Source organism: Manacus candei, unplaced genomic scaffold (genome assembly GCF_025592945.1).
Source record: "Manacus candei isolate 608988 ecotype Guabito, Panama unplaced genomic scaffold, ASM2559294v1 h1tg000061l, whole genome shotgun sequence".
Taxonomy (NCBI): Eukaryota; Metazoa; Chordata; class Aves; order Passeriformes; family Pipridae; genus Manacus; species Manacus candei.
The window spans coordinates 1213299-1228980 of NW_026138109.1; the positions used below are offsets into that span (position 1 = coordinate 1213299).

Here is a 15682-nt window from a genome sequence, read left to right on the forward strand (position 1 = left end):
AATGTCATGTAAGACAAACTGAGCTTAGAATATATACTTGATGTTCAGGCTGAGATGCTATCACCACATCTTCTGTTAAGCAACAGGAAACCTCAATGCAGATAAACATGTAACAAGCAATAAAAAAACCAGAACTATAATTATGTAATTAGTATATGCTGATACTGTATGAGGCTCCCGACACTATTCTGACTTCTGACTCCATCTGTGAATGTTTAACTGGCTTAGTTGCACTTTTCAAGAACATCACAGAGAAACAACTGCAATCTCAATCTTTCGGACTAAACCTCCCCCATATCGAAACTAAAATCCTATGTTTTCTATTCCAGCCATGAATCCTTCTGGAATGTTGACAGTATTAACTTGAGCAGAAAGGAGATTCTATCATACACATTTATACAGAGTTATCCATCTTATATACCCATCCTTTGTTATTCAACTGACAAAATTGTCATGTACAGAGAGAAAAAACCCTCACTTCTCTTGAAAGAACTTGTATATGTAAAGCTTATTAAACTTATTACACTTCAGAAGTTTAAACAGGATAGTGGACAAAAAATTACCATCAAAGATCAACCATAATCTCTAAAGTTGCAGTTGATTTCAAACATTTCTTTTGACAGATTCCTAGTACAGTAATTTTTTAGAAGTATGAACACTCCAAATCTCCTCTATTTATAGGTAAGTTTGTAACAGGTTCAATTGGAGACATCAAAAACATTTTAAATAGACATCAGAAGATGCATCTGTAGTTTAAAGGTCAAATTTATTAGGAGATTAAGAGATGTATTATACATGGACTATAAATATAGCACAGCTGACTTTATTCACAGTCATACAGCCAATGCCAACCTATTTTGTAGACACTCTTGTTCTTTTGTTCCAAGAAAAGTTTGCACCATAAGACTTGGATTTAGGTTTTGGAATCTTCTTCTCTTCAACATCATAACTCCAGCCTAGATGTTACAAGGGTATAGCAGGAGGAGATAAGAAACAATTAGAATTATAAATATTCTTAGCATACAATACAGAGCAAATGCAACTTAAAGCTTTTAACTTTAATATCTTTTTCTCCACATAGACATCCACTAATCTATTCCTTTCTAGTTGGCAGAAGAGAATACTGAAATGCCATACATGTGGCAAATGCCTACTCTCTCGGTTGATAAGATTTCACCATACTACAGTGAAATGCAAAAAACTTGACAGTCATCAGTGAAAAGCTCAACAGAGAACACAGACTGTCCTGCAAGTTTATAGCTCCACAGCTCTATAGCATCACAGAAGCAATAAGGCTCTGTGTATGTTGGCACAGGAAATGAAAAATATAAAAATGGACAAAAAATAACATGTAGAAGATCAACCCCAAAGGCTGGGAGAGAATGGAGATTTTGGAAAGCTAGAAAAAAAAGAAGGGTGAGAAGACTAAAAAAAAAAAAAGAAGAGCGGGGAAAAAACTTCAACTTTAGAAAGGAGTTTAATACTTAACATTTTTGTAAGAACATAAAAAATCAGGAATAAAGAAAAGAGAATGAAGTGATAGAAGACAAGTAAATTATGTGATAGTTAAGCAAGAGAAATGCTTAAAAATGTCAGAAAAGAGGAGGTGGAGACATTAGTGTTTATGTAAATCAAAATGCAAATTGGTTGCAGCCTCCAGGTGCCTGGAAAGTTGCCAGGGCAGCACTCAGTATTCCAAAGTTTGGTCTCTTTAGCTGCAATATTTCACTCAAAGTAGAGATACTTGAGTTGAAGACAGAAGTGGTTAAATATGCAGTTTTAAGTGATACTCATAATATAGTACTTTTCTTCCTTAGTTTTAAACCCAAAACTTTAAGTCCTAAAATGTTTAACATATATCTGAATTTTTTTATGTAAGGTGATCACAGAAAACACTCAAGATACACCTAAACATCAAAATGTTCTGTAAGATACACAAGTTGTCATGTCACTGTCACAATTTTATATATTCACAAACGTTACACAAACATTTTCTTCCTGTTTATTAGTCTCAATCAATGTTAATTTTCAACTTAACTATTCTCCATAAGAAATACTGAAGAGAGAATTTAAAAGCATATTGTTTCCATCTCTGAGAACACTGGCTTTTGTCTCCTGTTCTCATTAAAAATATAAGCTTGAGTAAACAGCCAGAACTAGATCCAGAGACAGACTTCAGTATTGCAACATTCAGCATTATAACACCTAACACTGAGGCACTTGGCTGCTGGAATGGAATCTACAGCCCCAAGGTATTGCTTCATCTTTTTATACACTACATGGAGAGGGGCCAAGTGCCTCTAGAAGAGATTCACAACTGCCAGCACAACAACTTGGACCGACACAGTTATCCAAAATGCGTAAGGGTAGTTACATCTAACTAATGATTCCAAGGGGCCACCATATGTGATTAGGTTTCACACTTGGGAACAGACTCCTTCAGTCAGGCACCTTGAATTGCTCGTGACCGAGTGCAGAGGTCGCTTTTATAAAAATACCATAATGGTGAGGGAAGCTATTCTTGCCCAGAACCCTGCCACACAAGCCAAGTAGACAGAAAGCAGATTTCATAGTCTCCGGAAGAACACCCTCACCACTTGACTAAAGGTTATTGCACAGTAAGAAAACTCTTCATCCTTGTTACTTAAGTTGTATGTTTTTAAACCGCTGCCTCAGTGATGTCAGAAAGGACAAAAAAGAATTTAGGTCAAGAGGCAAAACTTTTAATTTCATCCAGTTAAAAGTGTTATCTCCTTGCCTTGACCTTAGACCATCCTCAGCTGTAATTTTTGGACAGTGATCACTGTTACTGTAACCAGTGCTGTTATATCAACATTAGAAAATGTGTCAGATGGGGCAGGCAGAAAGATAGCCTGCTTTATGCTCCTGAAGTTCTTAGGTGAGAAGGAACTTTTAAGTTTACCAATCTATCAAAAGAAACTGCAATATCTAGAATTTGCAGAAATTAAACTTAGGGTTCTTAAGGAATTTTGTAATGGAATATTTGGGTGGTTCATGCAGGAACGAGAGAGAGGTAAGTATCTGTGTTCCTAGGCTTAGATTTGTTTCAATAATAACTCAGTTAAGAAGCTAAGTTCCAGTTAAAAGCATGCCTGAATTTCTAATTTCTTTCTAAAAGCAGAACTAAATATTGTAAAATTTGTATTTCCAGCTACATCTGATATTGAAGCTATCACTACAGAAAATATTATGCTCACATCATATGCATAAATAAAAATAAGATCATAATTTAGGCAAGCCAGTATCTAATAAAACCATAATTTAAAATAATTTTAAACTCATAATTTAGGCAAGCCAATATCTACAGAAAACTCCATCTCCATTATAGTAAAATTAAGAGTGCAAGCTAAGTGAATAATTAACTACTAATATTAACACCAAGTCATAACCTTGGTATAGTTGGTAGAATTTTTTTGTAGGTTTCATACACAATGGAGTAATTTCTAACTCAGTGAAAGCATAAACTTTCTATATGGAACAAATGAATTTTACAATCTGCATTTTGAAAGGAAAAAATATAACACCTGCAAAGAGATGGCATAAGCAGCTCATTATATTATTTTTTTCTCTTACAGGCTGAATTGCTCAAGAAATAACATGAACAACACAGCAGCATTAATGAAGCAATACCAAATTCTCCTAAAATTCATATTTGTTCATAAAACAATACAAAACACTAATAAAATTGCACTGTAATTTGTATATCTAATGCAAATATGATAACCCTATTAATTTCTTTTTGAATACAAATTATTTTTCAATAAAATTAAGATTATTAAGCCCCCTCCAAGAAATCAATTCAAAGAGGAATTGACAGATTAAATACTAGCCTTACTAGTCTTTACCATTAAAAAGTGCAAATAAATTGCACATTAAATGTCCTAGTTTCTTAGATGTATAAGTTAATGGACTTACCATGTTTTTGGGTGTACACCAGCCATCTAATAATTCTGCATAATTTAGTCTGACTAAGAAACTTTACTATTTACCCCAGACTAAACATAGTTGAAAGCTGGAGACCACAGAGAAGACTTCTGAAGAAGCTTACCCTTCATGTGCATTATTCCTGGCTTTAACTCAGTGTAATTAATTTTCTTCACACCCACAGGCACTAAGCATCAAGACTAACTCTTTAAGGAAAATGGAATTGATTTAAAAACCAAAAACCAAACCAAAACAACAATAACAACAAAACTCAAAAAAAAAGAAAAAGAAAAAAAAAAGAAAAAAGAGCATAAAATTCATGCCAACACAAAAAAGGACTGCTGAGTATTCAAAAGGCTGAGATTATGAATACTGCTTGTGGTACTACCATTCTGTGAGAAAATACAAGCCTAAATAACTAAATAAGTTTAAGATATAGTCATTCTAATACACCATTAGCTTGAAAAATATTAAGCAACAATACTGGTTCTTTTTCTCAAATATGAACAATCATCAAGTGCAAGTGTTTAGACTGTAGTGCTGGGAAGAGTTAGGCAAAACATCCCCAATCTACAGCTTCCTCATGGGTAGCAGCAGAGGGAGTGTGCTGATCTTTCTCTGGTGACCAGCAACAGAACACGAAGAATGGAACAAAGCTGCATCTGGGGAAATTCAGACTCAACATCAGGAAAAGATTATTCACTTAAACAGTGGCGGGTCATTGGAATAGGCTCCTCAGGAAAGTGACCAGGACACCCAGCCTGTCAGAGTTCAGGGCACATCTGGACAATGCTCTTAGTCATATGGTTTACCTTTACATAGTCCTGTGAGGAGCAGCATAATCCTGACATGTTATGCTACAACTCAGTCAAAATTGAAGTCCAACATGCTTACTTGGCAGTCATCTAATTTTAGTTTTTCTGATTATCAAACATTCACAAGTTTTCCTAAGAGGTTGGAACACCTTTCCAGAAAGTGGAATGCCTTCAGCACCCTTGGAAATATGTCCCCATTCCTGTTTTCCTCCTCCTCATGCAGAACACTAGTGGTCTACAAATCCTGTGGAATAGAGGATTAAGGTTCTTTATCCTGTACTTTTTCTGTTGTCAATACTTAGAGATCAAGACTGCCTATGGAAAGATGAATCCTTCATATCCATTACATACAATACGTACCATTTTTTTCAGCAAAGGCAATGGCATCTTCTTTAGTAGCGAAAGTAAGAACCATGTTGGATAAAGGATCAGCTCTGTAAGAAATCAGATGACAAATTTTAGGTATATTTGAAATAGAAAATAATTATATCTGTACCTCAAAAGTCAGTCAAATGCTATATTGCACAACTCTCTAGTACACCACCTCACAAACCATTCAAAATACTTTTATTTTTAATTATTTTCAGGGTCAACACTTACTTTCTGCAGAGTATTGTTTCACTCCTTTATTCTGGTGAACATTCCCCACAACTATTTCCAAAAATTCATCAGGTTTTTTGTTAGACAAACATATCTAATGACTTTCTGTGGTTATAATAAGTGTTCTGACACAATCTTTTTTAATTTTAAAGCTCTTCGTGGAAGATCAGGAGGCTTAAGGTAATTCTGAACATTTCAAACAGACCAAGAGTCTGTAGAGCAGCTAGGGGAAGAATAATCTCAAAGAGAAAAGAGCAAAATACTGAAATGAGCAGAGCAGGAACTAATCAGAGACTGAAAAATACATTAAGAAGTATTAAGAGTTCTGCTTTGGCTGAGTTCACATGACCTCCACAAATTATTTATTTCAGTACAGCAAGCAGCTCACAGGCCACCATCAAAAATGAAGCTCCAAAATGCAAACTGCTAGTTAACTAAATACACTGTGGTTAGTTTTAGATGGCCAACTACTCTCCATCTGCACTTTTGAAAGGAATCAAACAGCAAAAAGCTTTTTGAAACAAATTAAAATCTCAGTTAAAACACTAAACTGCCTTTTTGTTGCTATGAAAGCTCAATTTAAGAACAATGACAAAGGATGGGAAAAAAGAGGGTTTTAACTTTTAAAGAAATAAGAAAATGAAATACTGGTTGTAGCAACACAAAGATTAGATAAAGCTTCCCTGAGACAACACTGCCTGGGAGACAACTGGGACGACAAGACCAAATTGCAACAAACTATTGCAGGACCTGCCTCTCAACTGTTCTTTCTTTGAAGCTAGAAGGATAAATGAAGAAAAAAAGCAACCAAAGATACACTGAACTCTCTACAATAAAGGACAAAGCCTGTGACTGGCGGAGTGGGAGGGGAAGAGGGGGGAATCTAGCTTCCAGCAAAGACAACAGTGCAATTTTATCTGATGTTCACATGGAGAAATGGAGTTTACTACACATCCAATATATTCTCCAATAAAAAAAACAAACAAACAAAAAAAAACCCAACAAAAAACCAAACCAAACAAAAAAACCCAAACAACAACAACAACAAAAACAAAACAAAAAAACCCAACCCCAACCTCCCCCCAAAACCCTACAACAAACAAATAAACAAAACACCATAAAGGCAGAAATTACACTTTTGCAAGCCACTGTGATAGGTTCTCCTAAAGACATTTAAAGATTTCTCTTATAAAGGCAGAGAAAAACCCTAGGAACTAAGAATTCATTCATAACATGATCAGTGGAGAATCAAGCGGCCCAAGCACATTGCAAGACTGTGACAACTTTTGCTAATCGTTATTCTCCTCCATTGACTGGTTTTGGAAAAATCTTCTCAATACTACTAAGTAGGAACAAAGAAGTTTTAAGTTTAAAGTGTAGTGAGGGACCAGTGCCTGTTCTGCAAATTTGACTGCAAATTTGGCAATTCCAGGACAGAGGCAGTTGGGAAATTAGAATAGTGCAAAAATTATTTGTTCTCTTTTCATGTGAAATCATCTTTGATTCCATCTAAATGCATTTCTGATTTCCTCTATCCGTATGAGCAAACTGGAGTTCAGGATGTCTGGCATGATGTCCCAATAGTGTCAGCAGTACCAGTGCTGCAGGATTTCCTATGCGCTGGCATAGGTTGTTCCATCAAGCATAGGTTGTTCCATCAGGCATTAAAAACTGGAATTCCATATTTTGTTCTCTTATGAGATCTTGTACAATGGCTACCATGCATGGATACCATGTTTCTTTGTTTACAGCTTTATATTAAAAGGCGTACTCGAGAACTAGGCATTCTTGTAACAAAACCTCCCAATTAAGGAAAAATGCCATGGGTCCATGCTTAGATATATAACTGGACAATTTTCACCAAGAAAAGCCCCAGTATCTGAGAAACAACAAATACAACAAAAACCCCAAAGAAGACTGTAACATGACAGAAATATAGCAGACAGACACATAAATAAGTATATCGAGTTTAGTGGAAAGGGGGCTTTAATCTCTAGACCCTAAAGGGCTCTAATCCACTAATCCCATTATATTATTCAAAAGTAAATGGAAAAGTGTCTAAGAATTGCTATTCGCAGAAATTAAATCTCAAAAGAAGAAATTCTTCTTAGATATTTCTGGGTGTTGAGTGGTAACATCGGAGTACCCACTAACAGTTTCTGCAAGAATGCTTAAAAATGAATGGATACAAACTAATTTACAAAACCTTTAACCTAGTAGTGTCAATTGTCGATGCTTTTATCTACCTGGAGCTTGTCTACACATGAGAAATTCCTTTCCCTATTCCAAAATAAAAACGCATGTAGAGCCTCCTCAAATTTTCATGAGAAATCAACGTAACAGGAAGACTTGATTTCACAGTTATTTCGATCTAATATTTATGGATAAATTTATTTTATAAATAAAAAGGAAAACAAAATTCGGTGATTGGATTTAGAATGTTAAAAAATCTTAAAAAATGCATCTTCAGATTATTTCATACTTAAGGCGTTAAAGTTTTTCACAGAATTTTACATTCTTAGATCATAAGTGCTAATATGATTGCAGCCATTTATTTTCAATACACATTGTACCCCTTCTGAAGTTTGAAAAACAATCTCTAGTGGTTGATCTTGGTAATGTATAATAATTAACTATTCTGAATATGCCTCAAAAAAAGACAACTTCAAATCAAAATTACAATATTGTCAGAGGAATTGCTGGTATAGTCCTCACAGCTTACAGGAATTCTAACCACACTGTGAAATGTAGGTAGTGTGTTTATTTAAGGAAAAAAGAACTAAAAATTAGAAGCATCCAAGTTATACTTACATCTTCACATTACAGCATACTGAGCTAAGAGTAGTACTTTCCTAGATTTTTTTGTGTATTTAAGAGTTTTTAATACTAATATTAGCAATATTTAAAAAAACAGTATGATATTTTAAATTGACGGATTTGGGGTTTTTTTAAATTATTTACAACTCCTCGTTTTAGATCTTCAGGATATTTATAAAATTTCGTAAAAAAACCTAAATCCAGAAGCTAAGTTTTGTTGTTTGTGTTTAAAAGATACAACTGAGAGCTGAGAATGATTTATTGCTTTAGGTAACTAATAACCTTCTGGCCCTGCTGATGCCACATGGCATCACCACAAATGTAACTGCCGAAATTTCTGGTTGTTAACACCTTTTTTAAACTCTTCCAGATGATGTTATGAGCTAAAATCAGCTTTTAAACCTAACAGATTATTAATCATACAACAAACAAACTCAACCACTTACTGTAAGTACTGTAAAAACATAATTAGATTTACAGGTAGAAAGAAGATTTCAAATTTACATGACTAGTAAGAGCTGAATACAAAAGAAAAGTATTTTCAAATTCAGTAAGTACTCACGTAGACGCCCAGCCCATTAAAGGGTTCTCCCAGCGCTCCCTGTTATCAAATTCCATCTTCCATTTCTTTGTATTGTTAAGTCCTGACTGCATTGCATTACGTGCTGGAACAAAAATGTGAACTTTTCTGGTTTTGATGTGCTCATCTGGAACACCAGTTAAAGCAGTGATATCCTAAGAAAAACATAATGGGACTTGTTAAAAAATGGTTTACGTAAGAGGCTTGTAAAATAGTATTCCTTATGCCTTTTACATAAAGTTACAAAAACAGAAAAAAATTGTAGAGAAGTATATTATGAGTTCAGTTAAATAAAAGTGAAGCCAAGAGATGTTGAGGCTGCTATCCTACTTCCCCTGGCTGAATTAGACTTTGCATGGATAAGTTAGCTGAACCTGCTCATCTCCCAGCTACAAAACATCTAGTGCCAGAGGAGGGACAGGACATTTCCCCACATCCTTCTCCATCCACAGCTGCAAGGTCAGGCCTGCTTCAACTTGCACCAGCTGTAGCAAATGCAGATATGTGTAAACTCTTATTTATTCCTTAAAGAAAATTTCAGAGCACAGACTGAAACATCAACAAATTCCAAATTTTACATTACCATTAGGAGCCTAAACTTCATACGAACAGGACTATTCACCAAAATACTAGTCAGTCAAATAGATGCTGCAGTATAAGTGCTTTCCCTTGGGCTTTAACTCTGTATATAATTAAGAAATACCAACATCCATGCTGACTTAAGAAGCTGTGCTTAGCATGAAGGAAGAGACAGATGGTAGTATCTTTTACACAACAGTCTATTGATTGTTTGAGACTGCAGAGCAGGTACTAGAATTCAGCTCGCTTATTCAGACAGTAGTTATTACAGAAAATTGATCCCCTCTTCATGTTTCAAGCTATGACTATCAGCTTTTGAGAGTCAGTTCTTCTGCTGATGGTCAAGATCAAGAGAGGAACATTTAATACTGATAACATTCTTCAGTATTTTTGTGAAGGACAAAAGGATTCAGGACATTCCAACCTTCAAAGAAAAAGAGACTTGTAACATTGTATATAGGCAGTAGTAAGATGCTCCCCTCCATTAGAGAGGCATAAACCTTGTTGAGGGCCTCCAGAAATAAACCTAATAAAGATAAAAATCGAAGCATCACAAAACCAGCCTAAAAATATTAACTGACTTTAACAAAGAATAAGATAGGGAAAAGCCTCACAAGAATTGCTGTGAAAAATTACCCTCAGCAGCATCTGATATAATTAAAGTGAACATTCTTGCTAAAAACTAAACAGTAATTATAGAAAATTAACCTGTCAGTTCACACTAGTAAAGAGTGAAATCAAACATCAAATCCATCTCTAAGGAAGCTGAACTGCTCCTTTTCCTTACATACTTAAAAGGCCAGCAGGAGTTCCTCGGTCTCCCTCCCAGCCCTCCCCTCTCCTTCTCTCTCTCCAGGAACAAGCAGTAAACTGGTAAAAGTCCAGAAAAGTGCAGCACAACTTAGGGCATATTGAACTCGTCTTGGTAGCACTGCCATGACTTGAATGAAAAGGCAAAAAAGTTTAAATAAAACACTGTGACTTTACATAACTGTACCTACTAACTTTATGGGATTTTCTTTTGTGGCAAAGTTAAAAAACTTCTTGATGTGATCACAAGACCATCCTTTGAAATGTGGCAGTTCTCATTTTCCATTTTATGTCAGAAAACGAGAGATCAGTCCCTCAAACATCTCCCTTTGGGAGATCAGTCCCTCAAAGCTACAAAAGGGAGCAAGTTTAAAGCATAGGACTTGTATTTGCAATTAGAACTGTAGGGGCAACAAACAAGCATGCAATGCGTTTTCCAGCTTCCGACATTTCTACCCTGACTACCACAAGAAACTGTCAAAATATCTTAATAATTCCATTATAAATACTTTCATTAGAACCAAGTCATGCTTATTTTTTAATCCAAGTCTAGCAGTGATATGAAACAGAAGCACTACCAGCTACAGGAATGTTGCAACACATATGTAAAATACCTTCTGATAGACTGGCATTTCTCACTGCTTAAGCTTAAACCACAGGTTTAGAAGGAAACTGCTTAAAGTTTTCTGATTTGAATTGGCAAAGTGCTTTGTTTAACAAAAAGCGGGTTTTACCTGCAGTAAAGTTTGGTAGGGATTCAATGCTTCAGCTTGCCTATATAGAGGAATAGGCTAAAATATTAGCTTTTATTTCTGTATTTAACAAACATGACTATTGAGAATATACAATACTATTGACAAAACATTTCTTTTTCCCCTCTCAATCTGCTACATGCAAAAATTCTGGGGTTGTTATCAAATACTTTCAGATATGCAAACTTCAGTATATCTCAAAATTATTTTTTCTTTACTATTATTATTCTCAGCAACTTGAAAGTCCATTATAAATTTCTTTATGCTTGAGATTTAGAAGTTTTTCGATTATTCCAGAATGATCTGATTTACTAAAATAAGATACTCTGTTAAGTAATATTATGGACACATACAATCTCCTCTTTTGAAGCCTTCACATCAGAGAATCATAAAAGTACTACATATTAGTGCATACAGAACACAATCTAAAGAGAGGGTTAAAACCAGCAAATGCTATATTTATGAGGTAACCATAGTAAAGAAATGCCTAGACTTGTTCATCTGGATGAAACTAAAACCAAAATCCCAGACAAACCCTTCAAGCCATGTTTTTTCAGGCATTCAGTTGGCTCCAAATCAAGGTTATTTCAGTAATAATACAGGATTCATCCCATAAAAATATTTTCAAAATAAAAATTAAAACCTGCCTGCTTCCCAAAACTAAAATATCCATGTGGTGTTGCTAGCTCTCCATACTTAGATTCATTATAGCTAGAGTTTCCATGCCTTCTGGGAATCTAGCAATCATTTATTGATATCTTCCCCTTTTTAAAAGCTGGCAATTGAACAGACAGTTGTTAGGACAATGAGTTTCTGGTTGCTGAAGCCCAAGTTGTCCTGACATAAAATCACTGATTTTGCTTGCTGTATATATGTAAGGTACTGTAGCATAGCTGAGCTGTTTCCAAAGATATGGAATAAAAAAGCTTGGCATCTATCACATACTTGACACCTAAAGAGCACAGAAGCTCTAAAATTCCTATTCCCTGTAGGCGTACTCTTAGTCTAGACAAACTGATTTCTCACACTTTTAAAATGCATTACAACACTCTATTGTGATCATTTCATCCACACAGCTCCAGCTAGTGACAGAAGAACCTGTCCTTTAAGCGACATTTCAATGGGCTAAAGCTCCCGCTCCAAGATGCCATTAAAACAATATAATACTTGAAAAGAACTATGCAGCACTGGGTTGAACTCTTTACTGGGTCTTCAGTGCTTTGTTCTGAGTTCAAGTTCTCATTGAAACTACCTGTGAACCAACTTTCCAAAACAAAGATATTTTTGACGGTTGGTTTTCACATTACTATCTTTTTTCTTTAAGTGTTCCTTAATGAATTTTGCTATATTAGCATACTAAGATACTAGGGAGGTGTTCAGCATTCAAAATCTTAAATATATTAGATAACAATATAAAAGACTTGAGATTTGAACTGTATTTTGCTTTACTAAAAATTAATAACCCTGATTCACATTTTTAGAACAGGCTATCACATAAAAGGTGCATTCTGACATTCTGTTTTTCTTAATATATATAAATGTATATATATAAAGTGAGCATAATTTCAATAGGAAACTGATTTTTTTTGTGATTCGAGAAAATTTTGTAATTCAAGAAATTTTTTCTGCAATACAAGAAAATGTAAACACTCACTTTGAGGCATTTTGTCTCTTCTTGGAATTAGCTAAAAGGGACAAAACACTTTTTTTTTTTAAGCGGCAGAAATCACATAAAATTGCTTAAAAATATAGGTGGGTTTGTGTTTATTATAACTTACACTATTTAAGAATATTTGTCACGGTGGAAAGCCTAATAAAACTGATCTGAAAAGGGTAATAAGAAATGATAAGTGTGCTACACAGCAGAGAGAAAAACTGATTCACAGAGGCAGTGTCAATGAAAGCACTATTCAGCATGAAGATGACTTTTAAAGGAAATGAGAATTTCCTTCTTTTAAGTACTCCACTAATAGCACAAATTCCAAAGGGGAAAAGAAATGGAACTCTCTAATTAACGGAAAAGAGACAAAATGATGGAAAGTATCTCTGAAACAAGTTTTTTTGAATAGATGGGTGAGGTGTGCATAAAGGTGTCATGTTTGTTCTATGGCATTTCTTTCACCACATAGACAGAAACTGTACATACCCACTATTAACTATCTACAGTTTAGCACCCCCCTCTTTTTTTTTTTTTAATAAAGGAAACAGGGAACAAGCAATGGGAAGTTGATGTCAAAACACAGAAAAACCTCCCAGCAAGCTTCCAGCAACCACCCAGGATTTAGAGTCTTGCTAGCTGCTCTCTTTTCAATACCAGAATTTCACACATTTCAATGACCATTATGACTTCAAAGAATCAAATTTTCATCATTGTCCGTCATCTGCCGGTTGATTTGTATAAAGGAGTTCTTCTGCATGCATTCCAGACAAAGGGCTCCTTACTTTCGTGGCTATATATCAAATTTAAAAGTTCTGTTTGTGACAGTTGTGTCTGTGGTAAATTAGGGTAACACTGAAGGAGTGCAGCTGCTCTGCAGGAACCTCCTTTTTGGCATCATTTCACTTAAATAAAAACTGAATAATTAGCTTCTGCCTTTATTAAACCACAAAAATGCCACTGGCCTTAGCAATTACTTCCGGTTGCCCCACCTACTTAACCTCAATAGTTTTACACTTGTTAGAATGGAAGGAAAGTAGAAGTTTTCTGTACTTTATAGGAGTTTACAACAGCTTGCTCTCTTCCCCACCTCCAACATGTTTTACTAAGTGCATTAAGTTTTGCTATAAATTCATGTTGCAATTCACTTTATTTAGAAGTTGTTGCATCAAAGCACAGAACATCTTGCATAATACCCACAAAATAGCTGCTGTGAAAGGAGTTTTTTATTTAATGTGTTCAGCTGCTTAGACTGTAAGTCAGGATGAGAACATGTTTCTACATTTCAATACAGTATTTTTGAAGGAAATGTAAGAGAACAGAATCTACTATGCAAATTGCAAGTAGAAAAATGGAGCAGAATGAACTAAATGTGGTCAGACAACATCTATCTAACAGCCACAGACAAAACAAGGGGAAAAAGCATATTTGCCCTTAGGAGACTCTGTATCACACAGGATACAGTTTTCTTTCAGGCTTCACAATCATTCTGCGTTATCACAGTAAACTGTGAGCAACACGATGTTACCCATAATGTGTTCTCCCAACTAATCATCCAGCGGAATGATTAATAAAGAAGTTGAAAAAAGCAGTGAAATAACCATATTTTTATCAAGAAAACCAAACATTTAAAGAGGATTTGACAATAATAAAGATTTTGTGAAAGCTTCCATTTAAAAAAAACATCTTTCCATACGGTAAAAAACTATAGAGAAACTGAAAATGAAAAAAAGTGGTTCTAGCAGAAACAGAAACCATCACATTACTGGAATCAACCTAATTCGACTATAATATTTCTAGACTGCCAATTGCCATTATGCAGAGGAAGTGTCACCATCCAAAACAGTCCAACACTTGCAAGTGCTGGTAGCTTCAGCAAACTCTATTCATCAGTTTGTATTTCACAGCTGAGGAAATAGCTCTCTAACAATCATGATGGATGAGCATTCACTGTGGTTGCAAAAACTCCTTGAGAACTTCCCTGTTGTCCTGCTGCAAAGGTTCACTCCACTTTCCCAATATTTCACATGCCTAGTATTATTCCATGCTTTCCTTCCATAAGATACTACACATATAATGGCACTACACATTCCACACACCATTAAACCAATGTCATTTGGATTTGTTCAGAGAAAACACAAGAGCAAACAGGAATAAGAATTCGAATTCTAAAAATCCCAGTTGCTCTCTACCAATTGGAACATGACTCCACACTAGTCAGTAGAAAACCTTCTCCACAGCAGCCCTTCTTTCATATCCTTAAGATACTTTACTTAAAGTCTGCATTACATCCACAAATTTTGTACTCAGATTTTGTCTCCTACAAAAGTCATATAAATATGCTATTTATAAAAGTGATTAATGGCAAGTTGTAGCAAAAGCTTCTGATTTTGCATCTCTCACTGCCCTGACAAGCCTCAAAACAGAGAGCCATTTTTCTTGGTACATGTGAAAAAAACCCCTATAATTTAGCCTGCACTCTGATGGAGAAGTAAATGACATTTCAGAAATTTAACAATGAAACATTCAAAACACCTAAGTCCACTTTCACAACAAATAAATATTTCATGTTCAGTATCGGTTTTCTGCCAAGAAGTAATCAAAAGCAACAAAAAATTATTATTTATTAATACTGGTTTTTGTTTTTGTTTTTCTGTAATGGTATGTCTAAGTTATGTCAATCTTGTCTGGGTAAATAGCATGAAGTTAAAGAGAAGGGAAATCAAGTATATCAAGTATCTGGATTTACACTTTTCTCCACATGACTGAAATAAGGAAACCATTATTAAACAGAGGAAAGCTGGAGCAGTCAGGGGCAAAGAATATATTTCATAAAAGTAGATTGATGTTGCTACTAGTACTCATCAGATACTCAGTGTGGTTGTGATGTTCTTCTAATTGAAGAAATGACAAACAGCATGCTTACCTTAAGGTGGGAAAAAAAAGCCTGAATTACGGCAATCTTGTAAACTACAGCTGATCTTGTAAACTACTTTTTCTTGTAACACAACAATATTTGGAGAAAGTGTACTTTCTAGAACTCCTCCAAAGCATATGTAAGCAAATCTTTTGCTTGCACACACACAGTGGCTGGGTCTTCTTTGAGGCTTTTTAAATATAGTTTCCT

General features: G+C 35.0%; 1 protein-coding gene across 1 annotated transcript in view; it reads right to left on the minus strand.

The window, feature by feature from the left end:
- Positions 1-747: 747 nt before the first annotated feature.
- The window catches only part of NDUFS4 (NADH:ubiquinone oxidoreductase subunit S4), a 47199-nt gene continuing 32264 nt past the window's right edge, over positions 748-15682 (minus strand). The window contains exons 3-5 of the mRNA XM_051804831.1: positions 8740-8912; positions 5121-5194; positions 748-956 (exon numbers count right to left, since the gene is read on the minus strand). Coding sequence (XP_051660791.1) covers positions 853-956; positions 5121-5194; positions 8740-8912 — 351 coding nt within the window. The 3' untranslated portion in view covers positions 748-852. The remainder of the gene's footprint in view (positions 957-5120; positions 5195-8739; positions 8913-15682) is intronic.